Here is a 13,379-nt window from a genome sequence, read left to right as displayed (position 1 = left end):
AAGGGATTAAGGGAGGCTTTGTTGAGACGTTTCATCAATAAAAATAGCACCCAGTCCTTGAAATGGAAACTTTTTTTATAACTTTTGTTATATACATACACAGAATTTTAAACCTGAGGTGACAGCACAAGAGTGGTGAGCTTTCTGATTTTTTGAGTCTCACCAGCATGAGGTAAAAGCAGGCTTGGGAGTCCAGACCCGCACATCAGGCCTGGTGCCCACACGTTTGGGAGAGAGAGGGAGGGAGAGAGAGGGAGGGAGGGACAGAGAGGGAGAGAGAGAAAGAGAGAGTGAGAGCGAGAGGGAGAGAGAGAAAGAGAAAGAGAGAGTGAGAGTGAGAGAAAGAGAGATAGAGGAAGAGAGAGATAGAGAGAGAGGGGGGAGAGAGAGACGCAGCGGTGCTACTTGAGAGCGGTGAAGGCCTGGAAGAGTTTGGCCAGGTTGACCTCCGAGTAGCTGCTGGAGGCGAGGGCGCGGTCCACCACGTCCTTTAGCTTCTTATACGCCTGACGCTCCAGCGCCCAGCGGCCCTTCGCTATCGCTGAAAACGACAAGGACGCCAGTGAGCAATATATGTAAACATGTACGATGCAGAGCATGCAAATATGTCACAGAACAGAACAGGAGACATTACGGCAAAATTATGTATCTCTTCACTTCATTTCACATTGAAATCCTGTACTAAGTGTACAGAGTTTTAGCTTAGTGCCTCTTAAAAATGTACAAATATATTTTTTTAAATGAGCAAAAATACCACTTTTAGGATGCAACAAACAGATTTGCACATTTCTGTGTTGGTTATGTTTATGCATGAATATGGCTGTGTTACATGAACGTAATATATTAGTATAAAATATTGATATTTGGTGGCAGCATATCAACAAGGCATCACAAAAGAAGTCATGATATATTGGCGTATCTACATTTTGTCCCACCCTGAATAGAGTTGGAGAGAAAGCAAGCGCATGCTCAATATCGAGCACATCTCAGAAATTGGGCTTTCGTGGTAGTTCCTCTCATCGGGACCAGGGATGGAGGGGAGAGAGAGTGGAGGAATCAATACAGATTTGGCGATCCGCTAAGTGCGATGGCCGCAGGAAAGAGGCCCGGAAAGACCAAGACACAGCCGAGTCGTGCGGATGAACACGCGATGCCACTTGGCAGGGGGCTCCGAGGCCAGGCACGCGGGTCGATACCCAGGGCCATCACACACTGGGGGGGCCATGAATTACAGAGCAGAGCTGATGGAGGAGCCGTAGGCCGCAGCTCGGAGTCAGCTGGCGTCGCGGCCGCTCATCACCTGCGAGAGCCCTGTCTGTCAGACTGGGTAATCTGCGAGAGCAGCAGCTCTGTTGGACTGGGTAATCGGCGAGAGCCCTGTCTGTCGGACTGGGTAATCTGCGTGAGTCCTGTCTGTCGGACTGGGTAATCTGCGAGAGTCCTGTCTGTCGGACTGGGTAATCTGCGAGAGCAGCAGCTCTGTCGGACTGGGTAATCTGCAAGAGCAGCAGCTCTGTCGGGGAGATCCAGGGCTAGAATTTGAGAGCTGAGGACACTGGTGCCACTGGTGGTGACGCCGCTAAACCCACTGATGTCAGCATTCAGGTCTCCCACTAACATCACATCACACTAGAGCATGACTTCCAATACTGCAGCCGTCCTGCACACTACATCACATTACACTAGAGCAGTGGTCGCCAACCCGTCGATCGTGATCGACCTGTAGATCTTTAGGACTGTAGGACTTGCCCAGTAGATCTTTAGGACTGTAGGATCGACCTGTAGATCTTTAGACCTGTAGATCTTTAGACCTGTAGATCTTTAGACCTGTAGATCTTTAGACCTGTAGGACTTGCCCAGTAGATCTTTAGGACTGTAGGATCGACCTGTAGATCTTTAGACCTGTAGATCTTTAGGACTGTAGGTCCCGAGAATAACAGGAAAAACACAGTCAGTCACCAAATTCCTGCAGGTCGCCAACGTTTACAGGGCCTAAAAATCAGCGCAGAATTGTGGGTATAGCGCATGATTTATTCAAAACCCGCAACTCTAGCCATCATAATGCGAGAAATGCCTGCACATATTTTACAGCGCTGTCTGATAACGTTAATCTAATAATGGAGCGGCGTGAAAGCGGGACCAGATGGACCAACATCTGACTTGAACCGAACATGCAGACGCGCACGCACGCACGCACACACACACGCACAGCATCACTTTGCAGGTATGCTCTCTCCTCTCCCTCTCGCAACAGGACTTGTCACTGCTTAAGTCAAATTATGTGCTTCTATATCAACTGCTAACTGACAGAAAAAGAAAACGAATGTTTAGGATCAGGAACTGTCAGGAATTTGTTCTCTATTTGAAGAATGCAATCGACACGCATAGTAGCCTACGCGGCACAGACAGCTACAGACACGGAGATGCCGTTGTAGGTCTTGGCCACATTACTTCACGGTTACTTTAACTTCCTAGAGTGCGATTCATTACGTGAAAGATGCTTCATACCAAAACAGCGATCAAACATTATCAAATTTATCATGACGCAGTTGTCACAGACACTTAGCCTACTCCATTAGAAAATCATATATAAAGACTATGTTAAGTGTTGTTATCTCATTGATGCCTGTAGCCTATAAGGGGGTGGAGGATGTATGGCGTTGATAGGCTATTTTTGACCTGATACATTTGCCTAAATAAAAGACCTTAAATTGGAAGTATTTTAGCTTTGATTCTCTTTTGACGCTTCATGGTAGACCTTGACTTTGTTCAGGGCGAGGTTAGGGATCTTGGGTTCATAAAGGTTGGTGACCACTGCAATAGAGCATGACTTCCAATGCTGCATACAGCAGTCCTGCCCAAAATCACAAAACATGGAACTTCTTCAGAAGAGACCCATAACATCTGGTGGTCTGATAGTAGCGTAGTGTGACTGAACACTACTGTATCAACCGGAACCAAAACACAAGCGTGCTTTTTGACAAAACTATAAACATAAGCCTGCATACAAGGGATCTGTCTTGGCTACCAACCCATCTTGATGAGACAGTCCCTGTGTGCAGCCTGGAGGCATATATTGTATGTATCCTGCATTGTATTGCTTGTTAACGTCATCAAACAGGTGAGGGTAAAAATTAAAATGGCTTCTTTGGTAACAAATCCACTCTGGGGACAAAAAGAAGAAGTTTTGTTGTGTGCAGCACACCATGTCACAAAACAAGACACAAAACAACACACAAAGCAACACACAAAACAAGACACAAAGCAACACACAAAACAAGACACAAAACAACACACAAAAGACAACTGACTTGTAGGACACCACCAGTGACACCACCATGTTGAGGGTTTGCAAGATTTGATGGATATCATAATCCCTTCCAAGTCCCTCTCTCTACAGCAGGGCGATGGCTTATCTTCCCGTCTGACCCTGCCCTCCACATCATTGCTACGCTATTGCGATCTCGTGCTCTTTATCTCTCGCTGGTTCTTGTCAAATGGGTGCATTAGCAGGTGTGCCACCTGAGTGGAGCGAGGCTGACCACCCTGTGGATAACAAGGGTTAATCCTGCAAGCGCGAGGAAGAAGGGAGATGGATCTCTCTTGGGACAGGAGACCGCACACCAGCAGCATACCCACAGCAGCATCGGCAACCATTACCAAGTGTTTTACCTCCAGCGAAAGGGAGACGGGTGAGGATAGTGAGCGAGTGAAAGAGAGAGAATACACTGAACAGTACCTTGTGTAGCAGAGGAGGGGGGGTGGGGGGACTATTTACCTGAGGGGGGAGGGGGGAGGTGGAGGGGGGGAGGAAAGGAGAAAAAAGATGGTGCATGATCAAGCGAAAGCAATCATGTCATCATTTTTGAAAGGAGGGAGAAAATAATTCTTCCACCCCCCACCCCTCTCCTGCTAGTCTTCTTCACTCCTTTTCTCCCCTCAATCACGGTGTGTGGAATGGATAAGAGAGCAACTTAAAAGCCACGCAGGTTGTCAGAGACCTCGCTTCCGCCCGTGGCCCTGCAGGGGTCGTATTTAAAATAAATAGCATTCCTAAAACTGCCAGAGAACATGAGAAAGTGTGTGTGTGTGTGTGTGTGTGTGTGTGTGTGTGTGTGTGTGTGTGAGAGAGAGAGTATGTATGAATGGGGGGTTATTGGACCGGAGTACAATAGATGCACTGGAGGTAGAGGACACATGAAAGAGACAGAAAGCAAGAAAGCCCAGACGAGGAGAAGACAAGAGAAAGAAAGCGAGAAGGAAAGTGATGAGTGGAGGGGACCTCGCTAAGATCGCCGGCTCTCCTCGCCCTGCGGTCCGCGTGCTTTGCCACTGCTACAGAGAGTGGATCAGCCTCCGTGGGCTCTAACTAGGTGTAAATACAATAACAAGCATGTAATTAAGTGAGCATGATGAAGTTAATGGAGATCATACATTCCATTTGGGCTTCTTATGAATATTCTATTAGATGTTATCAGGCAGCTGGAATAGCTGTTAATTTAATCATCACTCGGAGCGGAGAAAAGTTCTTTGTGCGAGTGTAATTGCACAGAATGAATAATTGATTTGACAATCGTACCCGCAGATTTTCCATCAGCTCTGGAGCTGGCAGTGTGTGTGTGTGTGTGTGTGTGTGTGGGGGGTATATATGTGTGTCAGAGTGAGTGTGTGTCTCATGTCTTGTGTGTGTGTGTGTGTGTGGGGGGGGGTGATCAGGAAGGGGAGGGCAAGCATATTCCACCATGAAGAGGTGGAAGAGCTAGCTGGCAAATTGAGCATTATCCCTACACTGATAAAGGACAATTTTTATTTTATAAATGCGAGGAAATTACATTACTGTGTGTGCGTAATCACACTGCCCACACTTGAGGAACTCAGAAAGAGCCAGAGAGAGAGAACGAGAGAGAGAGAGAGAGAGAGAGAGAGAGAGGTGGAGAGAGAACGAGAGAGAGAGAGTACAAGAGAGAGAGAGAGCGAGAGAGGTAGAGAGAGAGAGCAAGAGAGAGAGAGAGAGGTGGAGAGAGAGCGAGAGAGCAAGAGAGCGAGAGAGGTAGAGAGAGAGGTAGAGAGAGCGAGAGAGGTAGAGAGAGCGAGAGAGGTAGAGGTAGAGAGAGAGCGAGAGAGCAAGAGAGCGAGAGAGGTAGAGAGAGAGAGAGAGAGGTGGAGAGAGAGGTAGAGAGAGACAGAGAGGTGGAGAGAGAGTGTGTGCAGAGTGGAAGAGTTAAAGGGTATGACTAAAAAGGCGAGCGATGAATTGCTCTTCATGAAAGAATGAAATCAGAGTTCAACATGATTTGGAAGTCATTGATATGGGATATCTAATTTTTCAAAAGGGAAAGAAAATGTTTTATTATGGAAGGACTCCCACAGGGGCTGAAATTGCCTCCACATTTAACTCAGTGGCTGCAATCAGGCGGTGGACCGCAGTCTACATGTAGATCAGATCCACAGCCTGCATCTAATCTCTCGCTTTACACACATACCGGCGTGCACACACACACACACACACACACACACAAATGAGCACCCCGTGTGTACAGTGTATACACTCACACAGTGAGTTTAGGTGATTCTGGCTTCTTTTTATTTTTTGTACGAAGACAAGCCCACTGCGACTGTTGATGAGGGCAGTAAATATGAAGCTGCGACTCTTGATGGCCAGTTGTGAGGAGCTCTGATGTCCTCCCTGGCAGAGAGAGAGAGAGAGAGAGAGAGAGAGAGAGAGAGAGAGAGAGAGACGAGCAGGCCTGAGAGCCAATCATACGGCTCAATATCCTGCCAGTAGGCGCAGGCTATACGATGCAGCTCTGGAAGTCTGCGTGCGAAAACAAGCGGAGGAGATGAGTGGAGGTCAGCGCTTTGGCTCGCTTCCAGAACCTTCTAATGGTGGGAATGGCTGCCTTCCAGGGCCTCTATATGGGGACGGCGTGAGGAGAGGACGGAGGGGGGGAGGGAGATAAAGAGGGGAGAGGTGGGCGTTATAACTCCTCAGAGCCTGGAGCATTTCTTGCACTAGTAGCAGGCAAGAGGGTGAACAGTACAGATAGTTACAAAGCTGCCGTTCCGAGGGCAATTCCACCATTAGACATTGACTGGACATACAAACCAATCATGCGTTCACCACACACCATTTCACAACCTCCTCATTACTTCAACACTCTGACTGAGATCCACAGCCTTCAAAACACCCCCTGCTGGACAGTACAGAGAAGCGCAGCCAACACCTTGATGCGGTCACTCCACCTCAGTCTCCAGCGCTGAGTAATCGTAACACCTCTCCGGACTTAACTCCATCAGGCCGACGTCATTTATTTTCCACGACCACTGCTCACCCCTCCAGGCCCTCCTGTTGAACCCTGTGGCTAGCGCCAAGCAACCCCCTGCCTCCCCCCCAGAACCTCCCCTGGCCAGCACTGCCCAGCGCCCACTCTCGGCCATCTTCCATCGGGCTAAATGCACCAGAAATCCATTCAAAGCCACAATAACAGCGGAGCAGACAGAATAGGACGGGGAGCGGAGCGGAGAGGAGAGGAGGGGTGGTGCTGGTGCTGGTGGAGGGGGAGAGATTGGTTTTTCTATTGTGTGGCCGGGTCTGGCATAATGCCCACTTTAAAAGCAATTCCTCGCTCATCAGACAGACAGAAAATCTGCCAGATACGACACTAAACGTCCCTGAGTGGAGTTGGGGTTGGGGGGGGGTGGTGTACGGTGCAGAGCGAGTTTGGTAGAATTATGGGGAGTGGGGTGGGGTAGGGTATGCGTTTGTGACTCTGCACCAATTCTACAAAAGTGTGTGTGTATATATACACACGTTTGTCTGTGTGTATTGGGAGTGTGTTTGAAACTCGTAAGTTTTTTTTTTTTTTAACCACGCAGTCTTCTATTGTACGCGTTTTACTCTCCGTCTCCTCATTGTCGTCCGAGTTCTTCTGTGGGCTTTCACTGTTAGCTGGTACACTGAGCATGGCAGATAGCGAATCACTAGTCACACAACGCGACACAATAAAAACTCAAAACAGCACCACCACCAACACTGCTGTGAGGGGTTAAACACACTTGATTGTTTCACAATGAGGACTATTGATTACATCAAATAATAAGTGTTTATGCAACAGTACCAAAACAGTAGCCATCACAAACAAAGTAAGTGTGTGTAAGTGTGTGTCAGTGTGTGTCTATGGTCAAGAACATCAACATGAATCAAGAGGACCCGAAACTCAGAGGCTGGAACATTCTCTGTGGAAAACCACCAGGACGGACGCCTCAACAGTTTCCACATCCACACTACCTCCCGTGTGTGTGCGCCACTCAAACGTGCTACTCCACAGTTGAGCACGGGGGTACGATATATAAAAAAAAAAAAAAAACATTCACGGAGGCTGGCGAGGTTGTGCTGTGAAGACCCAGAGAAGGTGAAGGCAAGAACAGGCAAAGGAGGCAGCCACACAACATGATGCCTCAGTCAAGCCAGTAGATGTCCAGCCGCGCGCGGGTCATCCCTGGGGTCTAAATGAACCCAAGGAAACCTCCGGGCAGCAGAGGCGTGAACGGCTAAAACGCGCTCTTGCAATTTTCACCGCTGAACAGCCGTATCTCTGCAGTCGGTAATGCAGTAATGCGTGGCATCACGGCGGCAGACGAGGGGGCGTGCGGGGGGATAAGCACCTTTGAGGCTATACTTTACCTCTCTGTGTAGGATGCACAGCCACCACGGAGCGGCTAATCCCACACCAATAACTTACAATGCTGTTATCCCAGTCTGAGACCTGCTGGACTGACACAGGGTGTGCGCAGGGCGCTGCATGCGTAATGTGTGCAGCGTGGCGTCGTGCGGTGGAAGGGAAGTGGAGTGAGGAGGAGAGAAGTAGAGAAAGAGTGAGAGTGAATATATGTGAAAGAGTGAGTGTGTGTGTGATGTTAACTTGGGTGTGTTAGAGCCCATTCATGTAATGTCAAAACGTCATGAAGATGGCCTGGTTTGGAGCTATTCAGAGTACACCCACCCTCCTTGGAAATCTTTTGTCATCACTAACAAAATCAACCAAATATCAATTCTTAACAAACAAACAAAAATATATATATTTTTAAATACTTGATTTCTTGAAAGGTCGCATAAATCATCTGGGCTGATAAGGCAGCGGCACAGCAGTCAGAAAAAAATAAAATAAATAATAATAAAAAAAAAACAACAATCGCCAATTACTGACGGAATCAACAAAAGAAAAAGTAAAGAAATAAAACATTCAGAAGGAAAAGCCAAGTCTATAATCATGTTAGCACCCAAACTCCCCGCCACCCCCTCCAGCCCTTCCTGTGTTGAGTGGTCATCTATTGATTACACATTATATTTATCTTCGCCTTCTTCAGCCTCGTCGGCCACAACTGGCACGGTCCAGGAGGAAAAAAAAAAAAGAAATATATCAGCCTAGTCCAAGAGGTCCTTTTTAATCAAGTGACATCAATCAAAGAGGATTGTGGGTAAGGAGCCGCCGGCCGCCAATGGCTCAGGCACGAGCGGCGCTCAGGACGGATCCCCCTTCAGACCGGGGCCCAGGGGCGAAATATATGCTCCATGTCCTATTATTTATGAAGGGCTATCCTTTTGCCTTCTCGCCAATTACTGGCCCTATCATTTTCCAAAATCTAAAAACTGTTTTCAATCAACACAGCCAACGCTATTACTGAGTGCTCACTGGCCAAGAGGAGGCTTCTCTCCCTCTCTCTTTCGCTCGCCCGCTCGCTCACTGGCCAAGAGGAGGCTTCTCTCCCTCTCTCTTTCGCTCGCTCACTCTCTTCGGCTCCCTCAAACTGATTGGAGCGCTTTGCATTCCGCGCCGTTCCGTGATTGAATCCGTCGCTTGAATTAGGGCTGTCGACTCGAGGAGCTGAACATCCTTAACCCAACCCCCACCCCCCCCCCCCACCACCGCCCCCACCACTGCTGCTGCCACCATCACCACCACCAACACACACCTCATGCGTCTTGTGTGTGTGCTTGTGCATGTGTTGGCAAAGGAATGGATGCTTATTTAATGCATGTTGTGAGCCTCCTTTTGTGTGTGTGTACATTAGCATGAGTGTGTGTGTGACACTTCCTGTTTTGGTACATTATCCATTGCTGTAAAATGAGTGGGCCTGCGCATACAGACGGCATGCAAGTATATGCAACGCGTGCACAGAGGCCCCCTATATCCACCGGGGATACGGATACTATACTGCGAATAGTAGTGAACACTATATATAATTTATTCCACTGCTTGGTTGAATTTCCCATTGTCGTACATAATTTAGAATGACCATTAACCGTATGTTATTTGCACACCTATGAAATAGATCCATTTTTTTGGCCGTATCACACTTGTATATTAATTCGCCGACCTCGTTGTGAAGTTTAAATGAACCGTCACGTCACGATCCGGAGCTGTAAAATGACGCTCAGAACATTGCAACATTGCTAGCATATGACGGAGGTGGCTTTTAGCTAGATGGATGACAGCAGGCTAAGTAAAATAGCGATGTTTCAAAGCCAAAGTTCATCAGAATTTTGGTATCCGCTTTGACAACGGGAGATAGAACTAACGACTGGCCTTTGGCCGTAGCAACCATCCATTTAGAACTAGTAACGGCAGTTTGTCCTGCAAGTTGAGAAATTAGTTGATATAATGGAGCAATGACGAGGGGTAAATATAATTTCTTTGTCAGTCGTCCGTTCATTCCTTCGGTCTTCCTTAGTATGCGAACATCCCAGCCCCGCCGTTTGACAACGCACGAAGGAAACGAGGAGAGTGGAACTAGGATGGAGGACTCAAGGACGTGCATGAGAAATTAAACGAGCAAAAAGACACATCACGAGGCAAGCGTGGCGGTGCAGAGTGGCGCTGAATTTAAAACGTCAACCGTTCGTTTTCAGAATTATCCACTTAATATTTTAGGATGTGACGAACACTGAAACCGCAGATACAGAGTTGGCGGATATGGGGGTTCCACGAATATGAGGGAAAATATATTGAGTGTTCGTGAGTGTGTGTGTGTGTGTGTGTGTGTGTGTGTGTGTCTCACCTCTGTCTTCTGGTGTGAGGACCTTGTTGAAGGCGTAATCCCAATCAAAGATGAACCTGTAGAAGCTCAGCTGGTTGTACAGGGCCTTCTCAGAATACTGTAGAAACACACACACACACACACACACAATTAGTACTTTCACAGCCTATTACTACAATCACCTCTATCAAGGTGTCAACTGCTGTCGTGCTGAACATGGCTGCTTGGGCAAGAATTTGGCCAATATTGACTTACACCATTATAGTAATTGCCCTGGTTTCTCGGGTAGTTTGGTATGAATGGGACCTGCTACTGAAGGTTGTCTGAATCAAGCCTCTTGGGGAACTCTCGTCACACAAAGGCATTACCATGACAATCCCATTCAGCGCACACTCACCCCCGAGTCGCCCGCAAAGCAGAAAGGCAGGAGTGTCCGTAATTATACCTACTCAATGCTCGCCCCAGTTTCCACATATTCATTGGACACCCCTCCCCCCCAACTAGCAATGGTAACATAATTTAAGGTGCTTCTTGAAAACAATGGAACTGCGATGGCTCTGTTTCGGTGGTGAAGGATTTAAGCCCAAGAAGCTCTGTCGAGATGGAGACAATGGGCCGGTGCTTGAGGCGAACGCTCTGAAGGACCCAGGGAGATGCGTTCCTACAGTGTCCCAGTGAAGATCTCCCGTCACAACAGGTTTACCAGGAGAACTTCACAAGCCCGCAAGATATCAGTAATCATAAAGAGTGCAAGCACACACATTATATGTACACATATTGCTTGTTATTTCCGATAGTGTAAAGCACAATTTATTTTTGTGTATGACGCACTACACAAATAAAATAGCCTTGTCTTGAAGATAATAATGGGTAGGGGAACATCTCAAAGCAACTTAACAGAAAACTGCTGGATGCAAGAAAGGATACGGATTCTACAGATGTTCACATCTGGAATGACATTAAGCATTAGCGCTAAGTTCAATACAGCAACACAGTATGTTGCAGCACGACAGTGGGAGTCACTCTGATGAGGGAGAAAAAGTACCAACCACCAACGAACACAGCACAGAAAGCAAGAAAAAATCAATTAACTATATCAGTGGTGCTGTACACCATTGTGTGTGTGTGTGTCAGAGGGTGTTTTTATTCCTCCCCCCTCTGAAGAAAACGAGGGCCTGGAACATAATGAGATTGCCGCGATTCAATCAGGAGAAGCAAGAGAATCACCTGCGTTAATTACAGGGCTGCAGACAGGTAGCGCTCGGCGACGCTTTAACTCCGACACAGCCCGAGCCAAACACCACCACGGCTGTCAGCCCAAAGTTGGGAGTCGCATAACCTGCACAATTGCTTCGTTGGGTACGATCTTACCCCTAGTCTGCCTCTATCTCTCACACACACACACACATCTCCACCTACTGCAGCTTGAGTGAGAAACAATCCGTTTGGTTTGTAAATTCGGTGGGCTAATTACCACTAGGCACCAACGGGCTTGCCAGGAGACCAGGTCGCGCATGCACAACAGAGAAAAAAGAGGGGCAACGACTGAGAAGAGGGTGGGAGGGAAAGAGAAAGGGAGCAAGAGAGTGATATGGTAGAGAGAGAGAGAGAGGGAGAGAGAGAGAGAGAGGAGGACTGAAGAGACAGACATGGTGATGGGAGATCAGCTTTGAAATTACCTCCTTCATAATAGTTTGTTTTGATAAGACTTTGTGTGTGGAGCTGATGAACAACAGTTGCTGTCAATTTGATTAGCTATTATACTTTTATGTTAATTGCCATTATTGGGCCGCAGTTCCTCCCGTGTCACCATAGAAGCGAGGCGATGCTGTGTGCACAGAGCGGGGGAGGCGTGTGTGTGTGTGTTACAGAGTGAGTTTGTGTGTGTGTGTGTGTGTGTGTGAGAGAGAAAGTCTCTTCACCAGACAGGCTTTTAATTGCCCTCCACAGCTTCCGCTGAGCCGGGCAGCTGTTGACCCATAATGCACTAGCTGGTCAACAACCCTGCTTGTCGATTCAGCAATGCGCCCATAATGGAGCAATTGCCATCGCCAACACAAGAGAGATCTGGCACAGACACACAGATAGAGAGACAGGAGGACACACACGCACACGCACACACACACACACACACACACGTATATACACATGCACGCGTATATACGCACACACACACACACACGTATATACACACACACACACACACACACACACACACACGCGTATATACATATATACGCACACACACACATGTATATACACATGCACGCGTATATACGCACACACACACACACGCGTATATATACACACACACACACACACACACACACACACGCGTTAATATACATATACGCGCACACTACACACATGTATATACACGCATCGCCAGAGTATATAATATCTTTGTACACACACACACGTATATGCATTATCGCCAGATATGCACACACACACACGTTACACACACCGGCGTTATATACGTATCGCACGCACGTAATACTGCATACAGTATACTCATTATATCATACGCACACACACACACACGCATTATATACATGCTGCAGCGTATATCGCACACGCCTGGTTATACATCGGCAGCATACACTGGCCTGCACCTTGCACACACACACACGCCAGATATACATATATACGCACACACACACACACGCGTATATACATATATACGCACACACACACATGTATATACACACGCACGCGTATATACATATATACGCACACACACACATGTATATACACATGCACGCGTATATACGCACACACACACACACGTATATATACACACACACACACACACACACACACACACACACGTATATACACACACACACACACGTATATATACACACACACACACACACACGCACACGCAGATATACATATATACGCACACACACACACACGATATACACACACACACACACGTATATATACACACACACACACACGCCAGATATACATATATACGCACACACACACACACGCCAGATATACATATATAACACACACGCAGCATAGCCACCAATACAATACTACACACACACACAATACCAACGCCAGATATACATGGCATAATGCTATCACTACCAATAATATGTGGAGCATAAGCCAATACGCACGCCGTGATATGCTGACGCATTACCACACACACACACGCATATACACACAATACCGTCAATACACACAATACACACACACGCAATAACATATCAACAAACACTTAGTGCGGACTGGGTTGCAGTGTTCGTGATTGTGTCATAGGCCACGAACATACATTTGGTTGCAGTGTTTCAACAAAAAACAATTTAGTGATGGGTATCATT

General features: G+C 47.3%; 1 protein-coding gene across 1 annotated transcript in view; it reads right to left on the bottom strand.

The window, feature by feature from the left end:
• Nucleotides 1-382: 382 nt before the first annotated feature.
• The window catches only part of pola1 (polymerase (DNA directed), alpha 1), a 105,720-nt gene continuing 92,723 nt past the window's right edge, over nucleotides 383-13,379 (bottom strand). The window contains 2 exon segments of the mRNA XM_048266946.1: nucleotides 383-541; nucleotides 10,060-10,156. Of these exon segments, the coding sequence (XP_048122903.1) occupies nucleotides 402-541; nucleotides 10,060-10,156 (237 nt within the window). The 3' untranslated portion in view covers nucleotides 383-401.

The sequence above is a fragment of the Alosa alosa genome, chromosome 16, assembly GCF_017589495.1.
Source record: "Alosa alosa isolate M-15738 ecotype Scorff River chromosome 16, AALO_Geno_1.1, whole genome shotgun sequence".
Taxonomy (NCBI): Eukaryota; Metazoa; Chordata; class Actinopteri; order Clupeiformes; family Clupeidae; genus Alosa; species Alosa alosa.
The sequence above is the reverse complement of the archived record's forward strand: the minus strand, read 5'-3'. Positions and strand labels throughout refer to the sequence as shown.